General features: G+C 32.5%; 2 protein-coding genes across 2 annotated transcripts in view; one reads left to right on the forward strand and one right to left on the reverse strand.

Annotated features, from left to right (window-relative positions):
* LOC139482234 (uncharacterized) overlaps window positions 1-27,825 on the reverse strand; it is a 398,699-nt gene that overhangs the window by 213,952 nt on the left and 156,922 nt on the right. The gene's annotated exons all lie outside the window — the stretch shown is intronic.
* Window positions 109-27,825, forward strand: part of LOC139482528 (uncharacterized) — a 47,726-nt gene continuing 20,009 nt past the window's right edge. Inside the window, exons 1-5 of the mRNA XM_071266440.1 lie at window positions 109-357; window positions 3,362-3,452; window positions 10,223-10,321; window positions 18,895-19,047; window positions 25,575-26,105. Coding sequence (XP_071122541.1) covers window positions 109-357; window positions 3,362-3,452; window positions 10,223-10,321; window positions 18,895-19,047; window positions 25,575-26,105 — 1,123 coding nt within the window. The remainder of the gene's footprint in view (window positions 358-3,361; window positions 3,453-10,222; window positions 10,322-18,894; window positions 19,048-25,574; window positions 26,106-27,825) is intronic.

The raw sequence follows: 27,825 nt of genomic DNA on the forward strand, positions 1-27,825 counted from the left end.
ATCACACAGTATTGTTTGTGTAAATATTCTTCAAAATGCTCAATTGACATTGACAGTTTAGATATCACATTATTTAATGCTATTGTTCAACACTGTTGCCCAATGAAAATGAATTTTTCATGGCGTAAAAACATAAAAGACGTAAGGAACTTTCTTGCTCATCATGAAAATGGACAAGTAGGAAAGTCTGACTTCGAGGAAAAATGGAAATTGCTAGAAATGGCAACTTTGGGATTTGCCAGTGAACTTGGAAGCAAATGTTTGAGGATGTTTACCAAGGAAATTGCTCAAATAAAAAGCTGCTCAATAGAAGTTCTGAAGCAAATTCTGAAAGAATCGAATAACAGCCTCATCAAGGTAGTTATAAACAGGATTATCACAGACTGTCAAAGGTTTTTGAATACATTTTATAGATTAATATATGAAATAACAAAATAGCGTTCCAACTTCCATCTAATGCATTGGTTATGCCAAGTTTAGAACAACTAAGAACAAATACAGAACAATTCAGAGCTAAATCTAAATCCTAAAAGTTTTATAATTCAGAATTCATAGATCTTAAATACAATTCGTTTTTGGTCACTTGAATTAAAACAAAATAAAATAAAAGCTATTCTGCATCTATAAAGACACAAAAAAAAGGAGAAAGAACAACAATCTTTGAAAACCAATTTTTTACGCTTTAACCTGTTATGTCTGTTTGCTTTCGCTCACGCATAGTTGTCAATATACTTAAATTATATGCATTTATTATACAACGAAAGGTTACCTACCCATAAAACTAGATTCAATCCACCTTCTTCTACATAAGATAATGTCTGTACCAAGTTAGGAAAAAATCAGGTGTTTTCCATTCGTTTGATGTGTTTAAACATTTTATTTTGCCATTTTATAAATGACTTTCCATTGCAAATTTACCTTGGAATTCAATTTCTTTGTTATTTATCATTTTAGATGTTCGGCTGTTAAGATACTGAACAATAAATCATTTAGTCATTTCAAGTATTTCAGTTAATTAGCAGACTTATATACTGTGGTAAATTCAAGACTGTTTAGACATTTCGCTTAATTTTGTAGTCAAGCACAATTTGTTCAATCTATGGCTAGTTTAGTAGCCGCTATTGTCCTGTACACATGCTATCATACTGGTTTGTCTGACATGCTTTTGAATAGTACTGAGTTTACTGCAAGCGAATGATATGAACATTGCTGAATTTACCACAATGAATAAGTCTGAAAATGTTATGAAATTCGTAATGTACAGATTTCTCCAACCCCGTCAAGATAAAAATCACCGTTTAATACTAAATTTATTTGCAAGTGGATCTTTCCTTCAAAATGAATTTGCTACAATATGTCAAGCTTATAAACAAATGTAAATGAGTCTTAAGTATTGTGTAGGATAAGGACTTGACTGTTTGATAATTTCCATAAAATCTATTTGGACAATTGTTAATTAAGACTGGAATATCAATATACATATTGTTGATGTTTTAGTGACACAAATGACATCCAAGCATACAACTTTTCTCATGAAATATGAATACAAATGATGATAAAAGAAATGTAAGATTTTTGTCAAATAATTCGGCTGTGTCACACATAATTAATACAAGAGCAAATTTGACGGGAAACACTGATAAGACTGCCGTTAATTTTGTATTTCTATAGGTCCGTATATTTTTATTTATTAACAATTTCAGTAAGGATTGTTGAACTTCAACTTCAAACAACATTTTTTTCTCCTTACCGAATTTGACAGCATTCTTTAAGATAAATGATTTAAAATGAATCTTTTAATGAATATTTTTCATAAGATTTAAAAATGTACATGCTAGACTTAAGTTCGAACGTAAAAAACATTGTCAAGTTGTAAATTTTTGCAAGAATGTATCATGTGTATGTCTAATTTCCGTTTAAATTTTATTCACATTTAACCTTTTTTTTTATTAGCTCACCTGGCCCAAAGGGCCAAGTGACCCCTTCCCATCACTTTGCGTCCAGCGTCCGTCGTCTTCCGTCGTCCGTCGTCGTCCGTCGTCGTTAACTTTTACAAAATTCTTCTCCTCTGAAACTACTGGGCCAAATTAAACCAAACTTGGCCACAATCATCATTTGGGTATATTGTTTTAAAAATGTGTCCGGTGATCCGGCCAACCAACAAAGATGGCCGCCATGGCTAAAAAAAGAACATAGGGGAAAAATGCAGTTTTTGGCTTATAACTCATAAACCAAAGCATTTAGAGCAAATCTGACCAGGGGTAAAATTGTTATTCAGGTCAAGATCTATCTGCTCTAAAATTTTCAGATGAATCAGATAACCCGTTGTTGGGTTGCTGCCCCTGAATCGGTACTTTTAAGGAAATTTTACTGTTTTTGGTTATTATCTTGAATATTATTATAGATAGAGATAAACTGTAAACAGCAATAAGGTTCAGCAAAGTAAGATTTACAAATAAGTCACATTACTAAAATGGTCAGTTGACCCCCTTAGGAGTTATTGCCCTTTATAGTAAATTTTTAACCTTTTTTCGTAAATCTTAGTAATCTTTTACAAAAATCTTCTCCACTGAAACTACTGGGCCAAATTTAACCAAACTTGGCCACAATTATCATTGGGGTATATAGTATAAAAACGTGTCCGGAGACCCGGCCAGCCAACCAAGATGACCGCCATGGCTAAAAATAGAACATAGGGTTAAAATACAGTTTTTGGCTTATAACTCAAAAACCAAAGTATTTAGAGCAAATCTGACATGGGGTAAAATTGTTAATCAGGTCCAGATCTATCTGCTCTAAAATTTACAGATGAATCGGATAACTTGTTGTTGGGTTGCTGCCCCTGAATTGGTAATTTCAGGAAAATTTGTTTTTGGTTCTTGAATATTATTATAGATAGAAATAAACTGTAAAAAGCAATAATGTTCAGCAAAGTAAGATATACAAATAAGTCAACATGACCGAAATGGCCAATTGACCCCACGAGGAGTTATTGTTCTTTATATTCAACTTTCAACAATTTTCATAAAATTTGTTAATTTTTACTAACATTTTCCAGTAAAACTACTGGGTCAAGTTCATTATAGATAGAGATAATTGTAAGCAGCAAGAATTTTTAGTGAAGTAAGATGTACAAACACATCACCATCACCAAAACACGATTTTATCATGAATCCATCTGCTTCCTTTGTTTAATATTTGCATAGACCAAGGTGAGCGACACAGGGTCTTTAGAGCCTCTAGTTTTTTTTAAAGAAATAACAGATCAATGCATGTAGATAACTTTTAAAAAATCACAATAACTAGCAGACGTTATATGCTTGATTTCAAAATACAGAAACAAAACTGTTCTTTATTACAGATGTTTGATTTAAAAAGCTTGAATGTACAATTAGTACACCAGAAACAAGATGAAAACGATAAGCAGCTGAGTAGAATAGAGTCATCGATTGGTAATTTATTACAATAATTTTTATTGATCATTTACGTCAGCTTATATTGACTTCCTTCGGTTTAAATTAAAGCACATAAAAGTAAGGAACAACATAACGACAAGAACAAAAAACAGCAAAAACTGTCATCATCAGACAAAATTAAGTTTGTAACGTGCCAAATACCCCAATAAATATATACATTAATTTGATAAAACGAAATGAGCCTCATGGGATACGCGAAAAAACAGAATATGAAGATATATATCAATACAGTTTGCCAACGACTCAACGATCAACTGACATAGATGGCTTACATGATACGTTATAGTAAAAACAGTTTCGGATGCATTCAAAATTGATCTTGGATAACAAATACAGGAACAAATATATAATTATCATTAAAGTTTCAAATAGTAGGGTGCCCAGTATCGAAAAAGATTTCTAGTTAACGAGTTTAAGTTAACGGATAACACACGGCTATACTATATGCAAACGATTGGAAAATCATTATATTTTTTAATCATGAATGTTGTCGTATGCTCCCGTGGTCACGTTTTTCAAAATTTTGTGGTTTCTTGGGGAACCCACAGATACCTCATCATTCAGACCATCTTCAACACAAAAAATAAAATTATTGCTTTCTATGTTATTTGTTCAAATGATACTTATCATTTAGCTTAAAAATTAAATTTATCATAAAACGAAAGCTGAAAAGATTTATATAATTTAAATATAAGTATTTCATGGTTTTAGTAAGGCTATTTTTTTAAGCTGAAATGTACCACATTTTGAACAAAAGAACGTTTTTAACGTGTTATTTTCACGGGATTTTTACTCTGATTACATCAATAACACATGGTTCATATGTGTGCCAAATATCTTTTGTGTAATGTTAATCGGTGAGAAGAAAATAGCAATTAAAAATACAAATTTAGTGGTAATTCTGTCTTGTTTCAAACACGCCTTTTCTCGTGCCGTTAATCGTTTTGTAGCTTAAATTACCAGGTTTAACTAAGACAATTGTCACTTACTTCATTTCTATTTTTGCTTGTTGTATGGTCAAATTGTATATTTGGAATAGTCCAGTTAGTTTGAAGATGGTTGTATTGTAATTGGAAATATTTTTTGGGGGTTTTCATAACTTTATTTTTTTTATTGATAGTTTTGTTATAATTGTAATATACAAATCAAATCCTTCGATCACGTTTCAGACCCGGAATATGGCACACATTTACAGTCCCGTTAAACTATGCCCATCAAGCCCGAACGAATTTGGCATGAAATACAATGGGATGAGTGTGTTATATGTCAGGGTTCTTCTACTGAATTGCTTATTAATAAGCGAGGAATAAGCACAATTCAAACAAAAGCTTTATCGAGGCTATGATGCTTCAGACCTAGACCATTTTCGTACTGATGATTACAAAATGTTGTAGCATCATTCTAATCTTGCTACAAATCTTACACTAGCAGACACAACAGAAATTATTTTAAAGCTGATCAAGTTCTTGTTCGTCTGTTAAAGTGTTTCAGAACATATATAGAAGGTCGTGAAATTCCTGACTGGAAAAAGTTTCTTTGAGTCAGTGAGATCCAGCAGGCCTTAATCAGATTTCTTGGGGAATCGATTGTTAAGCATCATAGTAAATCAACAGTTACTATGATACACGATGAAGTCATATTCTAGCTAGCACTTCCAAGGACCCTACTCAGAAAGAGTATTTAGGTTTTAAGAATTATTTTGTACGCCCGATCAAGTAGATACTCGCATGATTTAACATATGCATACTATTTATGTAGACAAAGAGATAGGTGTGAAAGGAATCAAGGGTAGGATAATAACAAAGTCGCAAGATAAAGATGTTCTAATCTTATGCGTTCCTTACATCCACTCCATGCAGCATACACATGAGCTATGGTTTCAAACAGACACTATAACTTGTATACAAGATTTTTGCATCTATATAGATATAGGAAGATGTGGTGTGAGTGCCAATGAGACAACTCTCCATCCGAATAACAATTTAAAAAAGTAAACCATTATAGGTTATGTACAGCCTTCAACACGGAGCCATGGCTCACACCGAACAACAAGCTATTATTAAAGGTCCCCAAAATTACTAGTGTAAAACCATTCAAACGGGAAAACCAACGGTCTAATATATATAAAAAACGAGAAACGAGAAACACGTATTAATTTAATAAACAAACGACAACTACTGTAAACCTGTCCACGAAATATGTAAAAGTCTCGGGTTTGCCATCTGTAACTTTCTATTATGCTGTTACATGATGCGATACAACGTATTAGACCCTGTTTAGGATCAGTAAGCGCACTGATTTTCAGTCTTGAAGGACAGCCCAGATGATTTTACCGATTTGTCAAATCTTTCTAATTGTGACATCGCTGAACCTTGAAATTGACGAACACCTAACTATCAAAAGACGTGAAAATCACATTTTTTTTCGACAAATGATTAAAGTTTAGATCTCAAAAACATCTTTAGATCGTACGTGTAGCGAATTTAAGACAAAAAATCAAATTTAAAAATTGAACTAGGTCAGGGTCACTGTTATTTAAAATTTCAAATTCGCACCCTATATGCAAAAAAATTCAATCTGAAGTCATTTTTGGCGATAAAAATATAAAATAAGTAGATACAAAAGATATTTTTCTATAAATTGGTTGTTTTTATTTTCCTCAAAACGCATATATGTAGGAGAAACAAGTTATCTAAATGTGACTGTGCATTTTTCTTGATTTTTTGCTTTGACCTTTGACCCTGATTTTAAAAAAAACGTTTCCACGACAGACAACGACGATAACGCTATTTCAATGAGGCTTTGCTTGTTCTCCTCTTTCCAACGATATAAAATATAGCCGTGTGTTATTCCGTTAAGGCAGATCGATAAAATTTGTTGATTGGGCACCCTGCTAAAAGCCTTTGTCATAATCAACTACGTAAAAGCAACAGTGGTATACCACTGTTCAAAAGTCATAGACTTAAAAAATCCGGGTCACAAAACAAAACCGAGCGGAAAATATTTACTATAAGAGCAAAACAACGAAGCAACCGAAACCCTGAACTGCAATAAAAACAAACGCCAACATAAATAGAAACGGACTATAGTGATCAAAGGTACCAATATTATAATTTAGTACGCCAGATGCACGTTTCGTCTCTTATATTAAAATATTTAAAAAGCCAAACAAGTACAAAGTTGAAGAGCACTGAGGATCCAAAATTCCAAAAAGTGGTGCCAAATACGGCTAAAATAATCGATGTCTAGGATAAGAAAATCTTTAGTTATACAATTGTTATACTGACTTGGAACAGGGCATGTAATGAAAAATTAGGGGTCGAACCTGGTTCTATTGCTGGGCAATCCTCTCGATGATAGGGTAATGGTAAAAATATCGCTAGAATGACAACATAGTGTGATAGAAGTACAAATAAACACAAGGGTTTATATAGTCAGAGACCCATCGTAAAGTATTGCAAATGCACACCTGTCAAAACGGTCATAATCGAGAATATGTAACGATCGGTACTTAGTATACGACGTAGATAGCAAACTACAACCTTGGAAAATGTCGTTAGGTAAAAGCTTAAATAACAAAAAAGTAACCCAAAGACATTCAAAATGGATAGTACCTAATCAAATGGCGAAATCAAAATCTTAAACAAATTAAACGAATAGATAACGACAGTCATATTCCTGAATTTGTACAGACATTTTCCTATGAAGAAAATAGTTGCTTGAACCTGGTTTTGTAGCTAGATTCTAAATGGATTGTCACAGGAAAGAACAACAATAAAACCAAATAGCGGGTAATTTTTTGCACGTTGTTTATTTTAGCTTATTTTGGCATGTATAGGGAAATCGCGAAAAAAAAGATTCTACGAAAATAATGCATACGTTCAAAACCTCCTAATAGCTAAAGCGTTTGTTAACTATCTCATTTTTTCGTTCGACGGATTAATAACGAGTTATGTTATTTAATTAAGCAATATTTTTTACGCCCGCGAAAATTACCCACTATACAGTATATTTGAATGTGAAATTAAATGATATGACATCTTTGATCTTCTTGTCTTTGACGAATGTCCACAGAAACTCCGACTGATATGAAAATATGAAGCGTTCGGCAAGGATAAGCATTGGTAGTCGCTTATTTAAAGTATTTAAAGTTTGACCATAACTAATCCACCTCCTAAAGAGATTGAAACACACATTATAGATTTTTGACATTAAAGACGGGTCAAAATCACAGATGCCATTCATCTATGTGACGGGATTGCTTCCCTTAGTTTATGTAGCAGATACGTAGTCAACTGTTAGCCGTAAAGATAAGGGAATATCCATTCAGCAGAGTCGGTGAATGAGCTGCCTTGTACATCGAGATCCCAGTTTCGAGTTCCGGTGTAGACATAGATGGTTTTGTAAGAAGAATCATGCTCTCTGGTTACATTTTGTGCCCTACATAAAAACCCTAGAAAGAATAATAACCTACCCAGGGAAGTGTAAACTGAAGATATCATCATTTTAGTATAATGACTTTTGAAGTGGAGAAAGTTTGACGGGATTGATTTCGTTAGTATATGTAGTAGATATTTAGTCAGAGTGGCAGTGGATCTAAGGAAGTACTTCTTTAGCTCTGATACCCGGCTGCCTTGTTTTACGGTAGAGATGATAACAAGAAAGGGGTAAAACACAATAGACTGAGGAAATATGCCCACTTAGAGTCAACAAATATAGTTTCATTAACTTGAGGAAATCCCAATTTATTGCAAAATGATTTTATATACCATTAATACTCAAAAGAAGGAATTTATGTCGTCTTACATATACATTATGAAAAGGAAAAGGCGATAAAACATATCCATTAACAGATAACAAAAAGAAAACATTGACTGGGATTTTTTTTACAGGTCTTCAACAACCGAAACATGTCTTAATCATTTGTTAACCTTCCTATGTGGTCGGAGTACAGGAACACATATTTTAAGCAAAACAATTTCCCTTGACGACTGCTTTTTTTTCATTATCAAATATGTGTGGAAAGCCTTATAAATTTTTCTGATTATCACCTTTGTGGGATAATTTCCCCAATTCTTAAATACATATTTCATAATTAGTATGTTGATTGTACAACTAAGGTAAACCAAGTTTTCATATGTGGGGATTTTTCTTAATCTGGTCTTGTAATGTTATTTGATGCCATCATTTTTTACAATCATGAAAATGTTTGTATCAATCTTTTAGTATCAAAATGAGAATAAATTTTAAATAATCTTTTTCAAATAGAATGCATTGACATTACGCGCGATGTTCGTACATGTAAGCGTAACACAACGTCGCGAATATTTCGTTCCGTTCAAACAAAAAATTCGACTAAAACGTTGTGTTTAAGCTAGTGCGACATTCTTGTAAGACTCCGCAAAATCGACGGTGCTTTTTAACTACTTATCGAAAATTGATGTATTTTAGTTTTTTGTGAAATATTAAGAAAAATTACATTTTAAAAAATCATAAAATTCTACCTTTATAAGAACAGTGATAAGCAAACAATTGACGTACATTTGAGTTGAGTTCGTTTTACGTCAAAAAATGGCGGTGCGACAACTTTGTAAGTCTTTGAAAAATCGCTCATAAATTACGATATATCATTTTTCTGGATACTTGTTTTTAAATTCATAAAAGTAAGCAAATTAACATTGATGTAGTAAATACAAAATTAATACTAAATTTTTTCATTTTAGATAAAAAAAAAAATTATTCTCAAATCTGGAACCCCATTTTTTCCCCGTGGGACAGATTTGCCCTTGTAGTATGGGACGCGTTTTTTTCTATGACGTCATCATAACGTAATAAAAAATGCACAAAAGACTGAAGGAACAATTCTTTTTAATAATGGAAAAAAATATTAAATAGTTTTGACGAAAATCATAGTTTAGTGGTTACAATCAATGAAATATGTAACGCGGGACAACCTAAAAATCTCCGTTTTTTTTAAATGAAGCTTGTCGCATGCAGCATAAAACATAGCTTTAACAATGATTTTTTCGTTTTTATTTTAAAAATCGTTATTTTTTAAAATACGTACAATAGCACTGAATATGATATCAAAAAAATACATATTTTGCAGTTGCACACTGCCAACTACACCAAATTTCCAATGAGCTACGAACATAGCACGTAACGTCATTATATGCAATATTTACCTTCTGGTAATATAACGTGTTTCAGAGCTGTGACTATGCCTTCAGCAAAAAAGCATTATCATTTTGTTTTGGTATTTAACAAGAGGTAAACTTCTTGCTAAATATGCAGTTATATTCACTTAGTATTCTTTACCAATAAAGTATTTTATCATGCATCATGTGCATATCAAATATTATTTACACAGCACATGCACATCATATGTGTATTGATAAATCTTTTCGTTTCGTAAGATTAAGAAAAGCAACTCATGTCCTATGTACATTTACATGACAAACTTATAAGTTTCCTTTCCCTTTTCAATGTACGCCTGAATTTAAATTATTGTTTGCCTCGTTATATGCTCATTCTGCAATTTATTCTGCACCATGTATTGCTCAGTATGTTTAAAATACAGATGCAAATACATACTCAAAAATCAACATGTCCACTTCAAATGAACCGTTGATGATTTCATTTTTATTGTCTTTATATATCAACTTAACGATATTTGGTCGTTTGTTTTTTAAATGAATTTATTTTTGAACTATTCATGCTATTCATGTTTTCAATTTTATTGACAGACAAGAATATTCAACTTCCATGGTTGGTAGGTGGTGAGGAATTCCATCGTATGCTGTCATACGGAGAATATCGGTCTTACGAGCATCGATTGAGTCTAGGTAGACAATTTATTACAAAAAAATAATCAGAAAATTGATTTCACTTATATTATATATTTCCTGATTATTTTAGTTACTACAATATTAAAAACGGAGTTATGATTTCCGTTCTTCCAATTGTCATTTTCCAATATCATGAATATCTCAGTAGTAACATACCGCCAGTCCCTCCGATTGGCATGTAACATTTAAATTAAACATTAAACGTGTGAAGTCCCTTTTGTATTCTTCGTCTTTCATTTACTCTTTCACTCGCAAATATTTATTTCGTTTTTGCGGTCTTCGATCTAAAATAGAAAATAGTTTTTTAGTATGTAAGAGAGAAGAACCACAACTGCAGAAATAAAAAAAAAAAGCCTGTCTTAAACCACGATTAAACATATCATATCAATATATGTTTCACGAAAAATAACAATTGATATATATACTCTGATAAGTTTGACAGCTTCTAAGATAATAATTTTTTTCTAGTATGAATTTCAGTTTAGGGTATATTTACTTCTTACTTTTTTGCCACGCTCGTTGACCAAATTTAATTTGTAATTTGTGTGTCAGTACATTTTTTACAATGTCGTCAGCAAAAAAGACAAAAGATACAAAAGAGAGATTCAAACTCATAAATCGAAATTTACTCACGTAGCAACTGTAGACATAGAAAAGACCAAACGGCCAACGACAGCATACAAAACACAGCATTAACAAACAAGCAACACAAATTAAAACAACTTGAAGTATTTTCATCATTAGTATTAGTAACATTCATTTACAAATTTACAAAACGTTTAAAGCCTTCAATCTGCTGAAATACATCTAAAATCATGTATAATATGTTTTGTTTTTTTTAAATTTTTGTTAGTTTCTTGTAAATTTTAATTTTGTCATGTTTGTGTCATATTGAATTGTCGGGTTTATTAAACAAATGTCGGTAAATTTCTTAGGCTTAAAATGTGGTGCACTACATCAGCTCTACGTCTTCATACTACTCATCAGTGGCGCTGGTTTGGTATGAAAGTCCAAACAATCACAAAGATGAAAAATGTTACCCAACGTACAAAAATATCGGTTGATCTACGTCTAAGGTCAATTATTCTTGGAAGTAGAAAAACACAGAAGTGTTTCGAACAATTCAATATTTTGTAACAAAACATTTTACACAAAATTATCTAATCAATGGGTTAAATGTCAACACAGAAGCGCTGACCTTTCTGCTGATGATATTCTCGTAGACGGAACATGCACCAGCATAGGAATCGACCCAGTGATTGTAAATGCTAATCAAATTTACAAGGATTAATATTTTTTAGGCAGTAATGTGTTTTGTCTACATATGACTCATCGTTGAACATTGTGAATGCTACATTGTAAATGTAATAATCTTATGATATATATATATATATATAAAACGTCTGAATAATAGTCAACGATTTTTCCCACGAGGGCGCTGGATCGTTACAAGTAACGATACATGTACACAATAAAATAAATTATATAAACGCCTAAAAAGTGTACATAACAACACCAATAACACAAAAAGGTACTATAAATGTAATTATTTATAAATATTTCGGATAACAGATATCCTTCGTCAGTCAGATTCTGATGTTAAATGAATCATCTTTAAGTCTTCTTAGATTAAACTTTTACTAAATCTTGAAATTTATACAATAAAAAAGGCAAACCGAACATCAGTTAAGACGCTTGCATCATTGCAAAAATATGTTGATTATGAAATAGGTTATATGACTAATTACATCAGAGAGTTCAAATAAATGTTTTAAATAAAAATAATAATGTGCGATATGAACTAGCACAATTCTAAAGCTTTCACAGTGTCGATAATTATGATGTTACAAGAAAGATTGCGTCAATAAGAATTCCAAATAAACAGCATTGAACGGTCTTATTTCTAAATAAACAGCACTGAACGGTCTAAATTTCTAAATATTTCAGATTTGACAACTGTAGTGTAGTAACATTAGAGTCTGCGATGTTTAAAACAAACGGCCGTTTAAAAATAATAACAAATTTTGACTGAAGTAAAATAGTTGGACGTGGCTTGGTACTTATACATCCCTCAAAAAATTAAGCAATTTAGATTGTTATATTCAACAGATATATTTTAGAGATGAGTAAGGTAAAGAAATAAAAACGGGGACTGTAATAATAAGTAATATAACCCAGATGTGAAGCACTACATGGTGTCGAATTACATCTTTTCATTTATCCCATTTGGTGCCAAAGTTGTTAATTTTCTTATCCAAAATCTTTCCCGAGTAAGTCTATCCTCCCTAGACCAAGCAGAGTTGTGGTCAATGATAGTAATGGTCAGTCGATTGAGATCTGCCTTAGTGTGGCCAGGGGATCTGAAATGTCGACTAAGAGGGAGGTCTGGCTTGCATTGGTAGTCGCTACGATGACCGTTCATTCGTTTGTGAAACGGCTGTTCTGACTCGCCAACATACTGTTTACCACATTTACACTGTAGGAGATACACAACATTAGTAGTCTTGCAATTAACATTGCAAAATATGGTGTATTCTGTACCAGTGGAGTGACTGTTAAAAGTCTGGGTATCCAGTATTTGTTTGCAAGTCAGACATCGTTTGTTTCCACAACCCTTACAAGAGCCCACTGACGGAGAGCCTGCTTGAGAGCATAACTCAGCTCTCACCAGCAAGTCTTTAATGCTTTTTGGCCTGCGGAAAGCCAGTACAGGTGGCTCGGGAAAGATCTTGGATAGTTTAGGATGTTTTTCGATATCTTTCCAACTTTCGCGGATAAGGTAAGACAGGTTGTCAAATTTTGGATGGTAATTCAACACAAAAGGCACCCTCCTGTTGACCTTTTTGACTTTATATTGTAAAAGTTCATCTCGGCTGATGTTGCTAGCACGAGAAAAACCTTTATCAATGTCTTTCCTTTTGTAGCCCCGATGTTTTAGGTGACCGCGAAGTTCTTGCAGTCGTTTTTTGGCAACGTCGTTGGTGGAGCAAATCCTTTTTATTCGTATGGCCTGGCTGTAGGGAATGCTCTTGGTGCAATGTTTAGGGTGACAACTTGAAGGAGACAGATATTGATGTTTGTCTGTGGGCTTGCAATACAGATCTGTAAATATGTTTCCATCCCTCAATTGCGTTGTAGTGTCAAGAAATGTGATCTTAGAGTCAGAGATTTCATATGTGAATTTTATTGAGGGATGGGCATCGTTGGCATGTTGAATAAACAAATCTAGTTCTTGTTCAGTATTATCCCACTTCATGTCAATATCGTCAATAAATCGGAACCAAGAGAGGGGTTGATAAAGAAAAGAATGGAGAATTCTCTGTTCTAATTTCCCCATAAAAATATTGGCATAAGACGGGGCCATCTTTGTTCCCATTGCTGTTCCATTAACTTGGAGAAAGTCCTCACCATTGAATGTGAAGTTATTGCATTTTAATACCAAAGTAAGAAGCTGGATGAGACATTCAGTTGGTGGATGTAAGGTGTTACGAGAGTTCCAGACTTCCCTACAGGCTTCTATACCATCGTCATGGGGGATATTAGTATAGAGGGAGGTAACATCAAGCGAGACAAGGATCGTTTCAGGTGGGAGAGGGTTCAAAGATTCCATTTTTTTTTAAGATAATGTGTTGTGTCTTGAATATATGATGGTAAATTTTCTACGTGTGGTCGGAGATGAAAGTCAATAAATTCTGATATTTTTTCTGTAGGGTGGTTATTGGCGGAAACAATTGGTCTACCTGGATTATTGACTTTATGTATTTTGGGCAGTAGATAGAAACGCCCCGGCTTTGATTTTTCATGTTTTAGATATTTAAATGTGGTTTCATCAATGTGTCCCTGTTCACACATGTTTTTCAGGTTTGTGGTGATCTCTGTGTTAAATTGAGGGGTGGGGTCAGAGTCTAATTTCTTATAGAATCTCTCATCAGAGAGTTGACGTTCCGCCTCTTGAATGTAGTCACATCTGTCCATGACGACAACAGCGCTACCTTTATCTGCTGGTTTAATTATAATGTCGTCTCTGTTTTTAAGTAACCGCACAGCTTCGTTTTCTTCAGAAGATAAATTGTTGAATGTTTGGGAAGTAGCAGTGGACAGATTTGTTACGTCGGATTTAATTTTGTCAATAATATGTTCTAAAGTAGCACATTTACTGGGTTTAGGAATCCATGAACTTTTTTCCTGAATCTGGGAATATCGACATCTTCTTGGTCGTCATCTGAGTCGAGATCACTTGTGTCACTATCAGTGGAACTTTTTGTGGTGTCTTTAGAAAAATATTCCTTAATTCTGAGGGATCTTGCTAACTTGTCTAGGTCATCTTCCAAGAGTATAGAATCTATTTTGCCCGGCGTGGGACAAAAATTAAGACCTTTTGACAGTACCTTTGTTTCGGTCTCCGACAAAATTACTGAAGACAAATTGACTACAGTGTTTGTAGGCTGCATGAACTCTACAAACACTGTAGTCAATTTGTCTTCAGTAATTTTGTCGGAGACCGAAACAAAGGTACTGTCAAAAGGTCTTAATTTTTGTCCCACGCCGGGCAAAATAGATTCTATACTCTTGGAAGATGACCTAGACAAGTTAGCAAGATCCGTCAGAATTAAGGAATATTTTTCTAAAGACACCACAAAAAGTTCCACTGATAGTGACACAAGTGATCTCGACTCAGATGACGACCAAGAAGATGTCGATATTCCCAGATTCAGGAAAAAAAGTTCATGGATTCCTAAACCCAGTAAATGTGCTACTTTAGAACATATTATTGACAAAATTAAATCCGACGTAACAAATCTGTCCACTGCTACTTCCCAAACATTCAACAATTTATCTTCTGAAGAAAACGAAGCTGTGCGGTTACTTAAAAACAGAGACGACATTATAATTAAACCAGCAGATAAAGGTAGCGCTGTTGTCGTCATGGACAGATGTGACTACATTCAAGAGGCGGAACGTCAACTCTCTGATGAGAGATTCTATAAGAAATTAGACTCTGACCCCACCCCTCAATTTAACACAGAGATCACCCCAAACCTGAAAAACATGTGTGAACAGGGACACATTGATGAAACCACATTTAAATATCTAAAACCGGAAAAATCAAAGCCGGGGCGTTTCTATCTACTGCCCAAAATACATAAAGTCAATAATCCAGGTAGACCAATTGTTTCCGCCAATGACCACCCTACAGGAAAAATATCAGAATTTATTGACTTTTATCTCCGACCACACGTAGAAAATTTACCATCATATATTCAAGACACAACACATTATCTTAAAAAAATGGAATCTTTGAACCCTCTCCCACCTGAAACGATCCTTGTCTCGCTTGATGTTACCTCCCTCTATACTAATATCCCCATGACGATGGTATAGAAGCCTGTAGGGAAGTCTGGAACTCTCGTAACACCTTACATCCACCAACTGAATGTCTCATCCAGCTTCTTACTTTGGTATTAAAATGCAATAACTTCACATTCAATGGTGAGGACTTTCTCCAAGTTAATGGAACAGCAATGGGAACAAAGATGGCCCCGTCTTATGCCAATATTTTTATGGGGAAATTAGAACAGAGAATTCTCCATTCTTTTCTTTATCAACCCCTCTCTTGGTTCCGATTTATTGACGATATTGACATGAAGTGGGATAATACTGAACAAGAACTAGATTTGTTTATTCAACATGCCAACGATGCCCATCCCTCAATAAAATTCACATATGAAATCTCTGACTCTAAGATCACATTTCTTGACACTACAACGCAATTGAGGGATGGAAACATATTTACAGATCTGTATTGCAAGCCCACAGACAAACATCAATATCTGTCTCCTTCAAGTTGTCACCCTAAACATTGCACCAAGAGCATTCCCTACAGCCAGGCCATACGAATAAAAAGGATTTGCTCCACCAACGACGTTGCCAAAAAACGACTGCACGAACTTCGCGGTCACCTAAAACATCGGGGCTACAAAAGGAAAGACATTGATAAAGGTTTTTCTCGTGCTAGCAACATCAGCCGAGATGAACTTTTACAATATAAAGTCAAAAAGGTCAACAGGAGGGTGCCTTTTGTGTTACCATCCAAAATTTGACAACCTGTCTTACCTTATCCGCGAAAGTTGGAAAGATATCGAAAAACATCCTAAACTATCCAAGATCTTTCCCGAGCCACCTGTACTGGCTTTCCGCAGGCCCAAAAGCCTTAAAGACTTGCCGGTGAGAGCTGAGTTATGCTCTCAAGCAGGCTCTCCGTCAGTGGGCTCTTGTAAGGGTTGTGGAAACAAACGATGTCTGACTTGCAAACAAATACTGGATACCCAGACTTTTAACAGTCACTCCACTGGTACAGAATACACCATATTTTGCAATGTTAATTGCAAGACTACTAATGTTGTGTATCTCCTACAGTGTAAATGTGGTAAACAGTATGTTGGCGAGTCAGAACAGCCGTTTCACAAACGAATGAACGGTCATCGTAGCGACTACCAATGCAAGCCAGACCTCCCTCTTAGTCGACATTTGAGATCCCCTGGCCACACTAAGGCAGATCTCAATCGACTGACCATTACTATCATTGACCACAACTCTGCTTGGTCTAGGGAGGATAGACTTACTCGGGAAAGATTTTGGATAAGAAAATTAACAACTTTGGCACCAAATGGGATAAATGAAAAGATGTAATTCGACACCATGTAGTGCTTCACATCTGGGTTATATTACTTATTATTACAGTCCCCGTTTTTATTTCTTTACCTTACTCATCTCTAAAATATATCTGTTGAATATAACAATCTAAATTGCTTAATTTTTTGAGGGATGTATAAGTACCAAGCCACGTCCAACTATTTTACTTTAGTCAAAATTTGTTATTATTTTTAAACGGCCGTTTGTTTTAAACATCGCAGACTCTAATGTTACTACACTACAGTTGTCAAATCTGAAATATTTAGAAATTTAGACCGTTCAGTGCTGTTAATTTAGAAATAAGACCGTTCAATGCTGTTTATTTGGAATTCTTATTGACGCAATCTTTCTTGTAACATCATAATTATCGACACTGTGAAAGCTTTAGAATTGTGCTAGTTCATATCGCACATTATTATTTTTATTTAAAACATTTATTTGAACTCTCTGATGTAATTAGTCATATAACCTATTTCATATTCAACATATTTTTGCAATGATGCAAGCGTCTTAACTGATGTTCGGTTTGCCTTTTTTATTGTATAAATTTCAAGATTTAGTAAAAGTTTAATCTAAGAAGACTTAAAGATGATTCATTTAACATCAGAATCTGACTGACGAAGGATATCTGTTATCCGAAATATTTATAAATAATTACATTTATAGTACCTTTTTGTGTTATTGGTGTTGTTATGTACACTTTTTAGGCGTTTATATATATATATATATATATATATATATATATATATATATATATATATATATATATATATATATATATATATATATATATATATATATATATATATATGTATTCAGTTGGGAGGAGTGGTGTAATTTTAATTTGCATAACTTAAAAATGTATACACACTACAATTTCCAAAAAGTGAAGCACTTGCTATTACGATGTAATATTTTTAACTATAAAACAAAGCTTTTGTCATAAATAATAATATCAAGTACTCCTAAAAATAATTGAATCGACGCGATATTGCCCTTTTTGTGCACAGGCGGCTTGAAGCAACCACCAATCAATCAATCAATCATTGTATCCAAGAATAATTCAGATTTTGTTAAATGCATATCTGCAATCTGTATTTTTAAAAATTGATTTAAATGAAGATGTTTATATAGAGTAACATCCTGACACTTAATAGAAATAAGAAGATGAGGTATGAGTGCCAATGCGACAACTCTCCATCCAAGTCACAACTTATAAAAGTTAACCATTAAAGGTCAAAGTACGTCGTCAACACTGAGCCTTGGTTCACACCAAACAGCAAACTATCAAGGGCTGCAAAAAAATTTACTGGTGTAAAACCATTCATTTAATCAAAGCTATTTTTCGTAACGAATAAATCATGCATTTTATTAATACACGGCACAAAACAAACACATGTATACGTACATACAGTTTTATATGTGTTTCAATACATTGTATATATGCCTTTGTTTCTTAAACAAAGGTGAAATTATAGATGGACGATTAGTTTTCTTATTTTCTTAAATGAATATATGTTACGAACGGTGATTCTATTACTTTGTTCACACTGTAGGGCTTGTTTATTTGGCGTATTTGGCACAACTTTTTGGAATTTTGGATCCTCAATGCTCTTCAACTTTGTACTTGTTTGGCTTTATAAATAGTTTTATATGAGCGTCACTGATGAGTCTTATGTAGACTAAACGCGCGTCTGGCGTACTTAATTATAATCCTTGTACCTTTGATAACTATTATCATTTTTTTTGAAGATCTTAGTAGATGATTTATAAAATGGTTGTACCTTATATTCAGAACATGCCACACTTTTGTTGACATAATACTTGTCTTCAGATTCAATTGTAGTTTTCATAACTGATTTTTCTTTTCACAATAGGTGGCCCCTGTAGGGCTGGAAAAAGTACTTTAGCAAGCGTGCTTATTGGCGAACAAATCCCTTTACAGTGGAATTCAACAGACGGACTTGTCATATACTTTGGCAGGAATGGTATTGATATTGAAAATAAGAAAATGATTCCGCTTCAACAGGGTAAGTTTGGCAAAGTTTTGTTCTAGTTCATTTGTCGCGATATTTTTTTTTGATTTGCACTGAATTGACTGTTGTTTTGAACTCTGTGTATTAAAAACAAAATGAGCCTCTAGGAAATCGATAACGAGTAAGACTGTGCAACAAGGAGAACGTCTTTGTATACATCCACTGTTGTGCAAATGATGACTCAGTCAAATAACACAATCGATATAATTAGTCAATTTTCCAGTCGGTTATTCTGTTGTTTTGAGATGCAAAATTCGACTTAACGTTTCTTTGATCAAAAGCTAAGATGTCATTAATCTCTGATCTTACGTTTTTCAAATATTACCTGTTGATCATTCTGTGTTTGAGGCACCAATGTATATGTTACAGTAAATAGGTGAAATAAGAATTACACGTAATGACTAAAAAATTCAGTGAATACCTGTAATTACTATCCAATTTAGGAATTACATGTATTTACTAGTTGTTTCGGTGATTACTGGTATTCACTGATTGTTTTTGTCATTTTTGCAGCAATTTACTTGCATGATATTTTTGTTTTAAAATCAAAGACTTAATTCAAGACAACAAATAAGAAAGTAAAGGGATAGGGATTTTAAAGGGCTTACTTAAGGATTAAGGTATATAAGGCACATCAAAAGTGCATACTCTTTAGTGTTTGTGAATTGAAACTGGAAAATGGTTGTTTTATAAGTTTTGAAACTCCCTAAAATTATTTTCAGTATGCAAGACAATGATATTGATCCAAAATTGAGAAATACATTTGTGAGAAGTTTATAGGCAACTTCGCCAGCTCTTTGTGATGGTAGACATTCGATAATGCCAAATTTGGTTAAATGATCTTGATCATTTTTAAAATCTCATATTTTTGTTAAATTAAAATTACCATCAGGCATACTTTGTATATCAACTTGCCCTATGACATGAGTGCAATTCCTTTTCACAAAAAAGATTTAACTACGACTTCTTTTGTCAGACATTTACGATGAAGCTGACATTTCTTCACAAACAAATTTATACAAATTGATGGCGTTAAAAGTAACATTTTCATATTACTGTTTTTCTGTGTTTCTCTTTTTTTCTGAGTTTTTCAAGACTTTCCAGTGTTTTTTACGTATAGCTAGGGTTGAATTGAAGGTCACATGAATACGTATTCAAAGAGGTCCAAATATTGACTTGCAAAAGCACAACTCATCAACCATGTTTCTCATCTTATTTAACGAAACAGACCAGATGACTGCTAAAAATGTATTATAATTTCACTACATCATTTTCATTAATGATTTGAAAAATCATATTAAATTTTGTGTACATATATCTCGTAGCTAATGCACATATATTATAAAAAAAAGGTTCATTTTAGGCTGATCACTTTTTTTTTTTAGAGAACTCACTGATTTTTTTAGTTAATATTACCATAACTTTTGATCAGCTGACCATATTACAACAATGTTTTAATAGTTAGTAAATAAGTATAAAAAATCATTTTAAAATTAGTAATTACTGGTAATAACTTCATGAACTTGGCCGTTTAAAGCATTACTTGTATTTACTAAGTGCATCGGAAATTACCTGTAATTCCTAAATTTTAGTAATTACATGTAACTCCCAATTTCACCTATTTACTGTAACAAATTTTGTATAAAATAAGAAATATAGCATTCCTCCGAATTAAACTTATACTAATAAATAAACATATATAGTTTAGGTTTGGCGTAACACTATAAATAATGATAGTTCAATGTGCGCACATCAACTATGAAGAAAACCCATGTTCTCTTGTAAGTTCAAAATATTACACTATCGTTAACATTATAGTCACGATTAAAAAACAATTTTACAAGGAGATTTCTTATCTGAACGATGCTACATTATCCCAGAATAGATTATGGTTAATTGATTGATGATTGTTGGTTGCTTTACGCCACATTAGCACAAACAGGCTATATCGCGGCGATTATGGTTTAAGCTTGATAAGTATTTCTTTGGACTTATTTGGACACATTATGATAATGACTTGGAAAATCTTGAAAATGAAATTAGATCATTTTCTATTGAAGGACAAATTATTTTGATAAGGGATTTTAATTCTAGAACTGCAATGAAAGCAGATTACATAGAAACTTACTCAGATGAAATAAATAATGTTGCTGGTATTGACCTTTTTCCAGAGAGCTATATAACTGATATTGAAATCAGAAGAGTAAACATTGATTGCACTTTGAATACATTGGGGAATAAATTACTTTAATTATGTTTGTCCTCAAGTCTACGTACAGGCGTTTTTTGGGAGATTCCCTGGGATATTTTACTTATATGTGTAATACTGTGTTCAGTACAGTCGATTATGCCATTGTAAGTGAGAGTCTCCTGCCTGAGGTAAAATACTTTAAAACTAATGACTTTACATATTTATCAGATCATGTGCAAATAAACTTGTATATGAATTGTTCTATTATATCAGATACATGTACGAAGAAATGTTTAGATGAAAAGAGATGGCATTTGATAAAATCATACAAACGGACAGAATTGTCATTTTCAAAATTAATTGATGTTCTATCAACAGAAAATGTTAAAAAGGAAATTTTAAATTTAGAGATGCAACATTTTGATAGCAATAAACTAGGCGTTGATGGTGCAACTGAAAAACTTACAGAAATTTTACAAACTATTGAAGAAGATACATGTAAAGGCATATCTAAACCAACAAAAAAAGAAAAGAAAAAATTAAACAAGTATGGTCAGATAATACAGTATATGAAACAAAAAGACAAATAAACTATTTAGGAAATTAAATAAAAAATAACTTAAATGACAAAAGTTTAAAACCTAAATACTATGAATTATGTAAAAAACACAAAAAAAACCCGATTAAACAGAAAAGAATTGATTATCACCAAATACATTTACTTTATAAATCACTTTCAGAAAATTTTTAGAATAATCCAAAATAATACTGGAATGTTCTAAAGGCAATAAAAAAGAAACCAAATATTGAAGAAGATATTCCTGAAATTTTAATGAATGAAATAAAATCATAAACATTTTCAGGATCAGGGTACACCAGCCTCATATGATAAATCCTTTGTAAATAAACTGGAACGTGAACTAAACATTCTAGAAGATAATATTGAATTGAATATAGAAACTGATACACCAATTATATTTGCTGAGGTAACACTGGTCGTTTCAAACCTTAAAGTAAACAAATCAGCAAGTCCAGATAGAATTGTGAATGAAATACTCAAAACACTCATAACCTGTGATAATCAATTCTATTGTAAAAGTTTTTAATTTGATTTTAAAGACAGGTAATTATTCATATTCTTGGAAATTATCTTTCATGATCCCTTTACATAAAAAAGGTGACAAGTTAGACCCTAATAATTATAGAAGATTTCTCTTATAAGTAATCTACCAAAATGTTTAATGCCATATTGAATAATAGGCTAATCAAGATTTTTGACAAACAATTAAGTGATTGTCAGTTTGGTTTCAGAAAAAAATCACAGAACAGCTTCTAGAATCTTTTTATTGAAGTCTTTGATTTATAAATATTTACATAAAGAGAAAAACAAAAATTTATGCCTGCTTCATAGATCTGAAAAAGGCTTTTGATTCAGTATGGAGAACTGCTTTACTTTACAAACTATGCAAAATGGGAGTTGGCAGGTCTTTTTAAAGAGTTATAAAACAACAATACTAAAATACTAAATCATCTTTAAAATATAAAGATTATGTATCAGAATATTTTGATATTGCTAGAGGGGTTAAACAAGGAGACACCATGAGCCCCACTTTATTTAATGTTTTTGAGGGAAATGATTCAAGTTCCCTTAAGCTTATAAATAGTAAGGTGGGTTGCCTCATTTTTGCGGATGATCTTTTAATCCTGTCAGAATCGAAAAAGGGTCTTCAAAACAGTTTAAATAATGTTAAATTATATCGCAACAAATGGCAACTCTCTTTGAATACAAACAAAACAAAATCCACGATTTTTAGTCAGTCATAACAAAATGATCAAACATCACATATTTACTATGAGAATAAAGCCATAGAGATCGTATCAGAATATTCATGTTTGGGAATGTAGATAAAATGTAATGGAAATGTATCACAAAGTACTTTAGAACTGACAAAAAAGGCAAAACAAGTATTTTTTGCAATAAAATTATATACTAAATCATTGAATAACCTACCTATAAAAGTAGCAAATAATCTTTTTGATTCTTGAGAAAAAAAACAATTATGACCTATAATTCAGAAGTAACATATTTGGATACATATATTTCTTTTCATAGAGCCAAACACAGAGCCTTATCTTCAGGAAAACACATTTATAAACTTGATTTACAGACAAAACCCCTATTGAAAATCTGCATCTTAAACTTTGTAAATCTGCTCTAGGAATAAGAAAAAATGCATCCAATTTAGGAGCAGGAGTTGAATAAGGGAGATTGCTTATAGAATGTTTTTTTAAACACAAACCCCTTTTATATTTAGCTAGATTTTATAATAATAATATTAATCCATTGATAAAGGAAGCTTTTTCTCTAACACAGTCTCCAGATTTGACGGGAACTTATTCATGGTATACATATGCAAAACATATTGTTGAAGAGACCAATATTGACCTTAATATTCTTTCTACTTGTAAGGACATAAAAGATGTAAATAAAATAAAAAATGATATAAAGTAAAAAAGGAAAAATAGATATGAAGATTTAATTGAAACTTAATAATATTAATCTATTGATAAAGGAAGCTTTTTCTCTAACACTGTCTCTAGATTTGACGGGAACTTATTCATGGTATACATATGTAAAACATATTGTTGAAGAGACTTATATTGACCTTAATATTCTTTCTACTTGTAAGGACATAAAAGATGTAAATAAAATAAAAAACGATATAAAGTAAAACAAGAAAAAATAGATATGAAGATTTAATTGAAACTAAATTTGAAAACATTGATGATAAAAGTAAATTTTATCTATATAAAAAACTTTAAAAGGATTAAAAAAGATTACAAACTAGAATTTTATCTAAATTTATCTAATTTTCAGATACGGAGATTAATCACTAAATTAAGAATAAGTGATCACTCCCTCTTGATTGAAAAGGGGAGATATTTTAAAATCCCAAGAGAGGAACGACTTTGTCATAAATGTAAAATACTAGAATGCTAGAGGATGAGAACATTTTTCACTCTATTGTGATTATGATAAAACTGTAAGAAATGCCTGTTTTCAACACATATGTACTGAAAATAATAACTTTAATAATTTAACTGAAGAAGAAAAAAATCATTATTTACTAAATCTATCAACGCCTTTACAAACAAATAAGTTAAGATCTTTCTTGAAAAAGTCATTAGAACTAAGGGCAGGGGACTCTTAACAGCTTGTTTGTTGTTATAAATTGTGATGCTGTTTTTATTGTGTATGTTTGACATGTATGTATATATGTTTATTGTGTTAATATATGTTGGTCACAAACTGTAAAGTTTCTACTACAATAAAATATTTGATTTGATTTGATTTGTTAACAATTTATAAAGAAAAGCAAAGACAGGAATTATACGAGATTAGAACATCGGGAAACTACTGTTGCATCTTACATATTCAACCACAATAAAATATATTTTGATACAAAACTAATACACTAAAGCTGCATTAAAACATATGGAAAACTAGGTTTTTGATTCATAATGATGTTTTATTAAATATGTGGTAAGATATATCTAGTAGTTTCAGATAAACGAAAATATGATTGCTTCCATTTTATACAAAAAGCAAATGTTATGTTATACGTATGAACAATGATTTTATTTTCAAATCGATTAAATAATGCAGCAACAATGGTCTGTAGGACCATGAAGTTGTCTCTGTAAAAGACCGTCTAACATGTCTCTATGAACTGTCCGACATGTCCGTTTTTGACGGTCTGATTATTTTTCTCGATCCAACTTGTCTCATATGGTCATAATTATAAATTAACTGTCTGTTTACCAAACCCTGAATTTCAGAAATACCAAGGCTTTTCTACCTCAGGAATATTAATAACTGTATTTTGCAAAACCTTTTAGATTTTTTGGTCCTCAATGTTCTTCAATTTGGTACTTGTTTGCATGGGCCTTTTTAACTTATTTTATTCGAGCCTTGCTGCTCGCTTTTGTATATGAAACGCCCGTCTGGTGTAAATACAAAATGCCAATCCTGGTATCGATGATCAGTTTATTTGCACACGGGATTGACTAGTGTTGTTTTATAATTTGCCAAATATAAAAAAAAATCCTGGAGAGCCTAAATATTATATATCATGTTTTACCAATTATTTCTTGCGTATGAAAAAAATGGTCAAAATATGAATAACAAATAGTTGACAGAGGTTAAATGAATTGTAAATTTGTGATAGCACTTGAAAGACTTACTGATGTACAAAATTGAAAATTTGCTTAATTTGATATTAGGGCTTAAACTTTTTGATTCGTTAATATTGGAAAAACTTTTTTTAAGGAGAACGGGGTCATGAGATTTTAGCAAAAATACTTCGTGGTAAGCCTTATGTCAGTACGGAATCGGATAAGGTTACAAGAATAGACACACAAACGTCTGTGAAAAGGACCAGAACAGAATTTCATTCAGTTTCTACAATTGAATCACCAACCAACTCTACACAAGATGATAAAGAGATTACTAAATATTCAACATCCCAGTTTGCGACCCGTGTGTCCATGACTGAATCTGACATGGAACATCTTAGTACAAAAATGTCTACCAAAGTTATGTCTCCAGCAACTACTGATATTCAAACATTGGATTGCCAGACGCTGCAACTTCAATCAGATATTTTAGAAGAAGTAAGAAATGGCAAATACAAAATTAAAATAGCACCGTCTGACATTATCGATTTTGGTGGACAGAAATCATATGATATGACACATCAACTTTTTATTCAACAACGGGGATCATTTTTGTTGATGTTTGATGGTAGACTTGGGTTACATAAACAGCTGGATGAGTATCAAGAGAGGGTCACAGCAGCATGTAAGTAGAAAATGATTAATTTAATATCACCTCTGAATAATGATGAATTCATTGCTTTTGTTTTCTTATGCTTATTAAATAAAAACTAGATTTGGACAATGCCCCCTCTCTGCTCTGCCATATGCAGGAGTAGGAGTATAGTTCTTGAAGATTTAAATTTGACAAAAAGTAATGTTTGCATAGAGCTTGAAATTGTTATGCTGTCTGTAAGACACACATGATGCCCCCGTTTACCATAGGCAATTATAGATTTAACACTGTGTATGATGATTTAACTGTTGGAGGAGGTAGCGGGACAAACCATGATCTCCAATTACCTGTCATTTTCAGAATATTTACAAGAAAAAAAATCATGTGGCCATGCGCATCTCCATTATGTGTATGAATATCCTACAAAAAATCAAAGCTGTACCTCCAAAACTGTAGGAGGAGATAGTCGGACAAACCATGAACTCTTTATGCAGCTAGTATAAAAAAAATGTCTAAGTCTAACTATCTGTCATTTTCAGAATATTAAAAACAAAATCCTGTGGCAATGCACACATTCATTATGTGTATGAACATTATTTAAAATATTTAAGTTGTACCTCCAAAACTTAAGGAGGAGATAGTCGGACAAACAATGTATCATTATCCGGACGGACGAACATACGGACAGACGTACGGACAGGGGTAAATTAATATGCACCCCACATTTTGACGCGGGGCCATACAAACCATGGTATAAAATGAAAGATTTGTCCGCCCTTCCGTATGTCTTCCACCCATAAACTGTTGGTTTGTCACTTCATCCACACCTCCGTCTTGCAGTCCGTCTGTGTGTCTGAAAAAATTGTTTCCGGGTTGTTTCACTTGCTTGATTTGTATGCAACTTTAATAGATGGAAGACGTAGAAAAGTGATGTGGAAGTCACACTGAGGTAAACTATTACTAAATATATAAAGATTGAGGATACAGAGGCGAACAAGATAAATAATATTAGGTTAAAAAGTTCACTGTTATTACAAACAAATGTTTGTTTCGCGATGATATCCCATAATGAGTTGTAACACATTTATACCAAAAAAAAATAGCACTCGTTTAGTTTTTCAACTGAAGCATATGAAAATTGTAGAAGCTTAAACTTAAAATGTCTTCCCTCAATAAAGTGCAAATTGGGGAGCATCCGCTAGCAGTGTCATCTTTTACTCGTTTTATTCTGAAATTAACTTTATAGTTTAGGAGAAAGATTTCCAAAGTACTTGCTTTTGTTTGTAATCCTTACACGAGTCGCCATTCCTTTGTGGACAATTGCATTATTAATTTTAAAAACGAATTTGAATTACTTGTGATTTTATTTGTTGAACGGTTTCAAAATAAATGCTAGAAAGGGCAAACAAATGTATTATATATAAGGGGATCATTGTAGTTGTGTGTTCAATAAGTCTTGGTAACCCGTTGTAAGATAAAATATGTGTTACTCTTTGCAGCCGCACGTTGCAAAATAGTATTTGTGCATGTTGTTTTCATACAACACTAAAACTTTTTAAAACGATTTAGATAGTAAATAAATGACACTTTGAAATTGTTTATTATTTGAAAACAGAAATGATAATAACGATACAATAGCAGTAAAAAACTTAACCGCTTGTTCGATTAATTCTATTTTCGGTTTAAAAAATAGAATTCAATACCAAAACGGAAGACGAGCATATACATTTAGTTTTCTTTGACCGTTTAA

This window comes from Mytilus edulis, chromosome 7 (assembly GCF_963676685.1).
Source record: "Mytilus edulis chromosome 7, xbMytEdul2.2, whole genome shotgun sequence".
Taxonomy (NCBI): domain Eukaryota; kingdom Metazoa; phylum Mollusca; class Bivalvia; order Mytilida; family Mytilidae; genus Mytilus; species Mytilus edulis.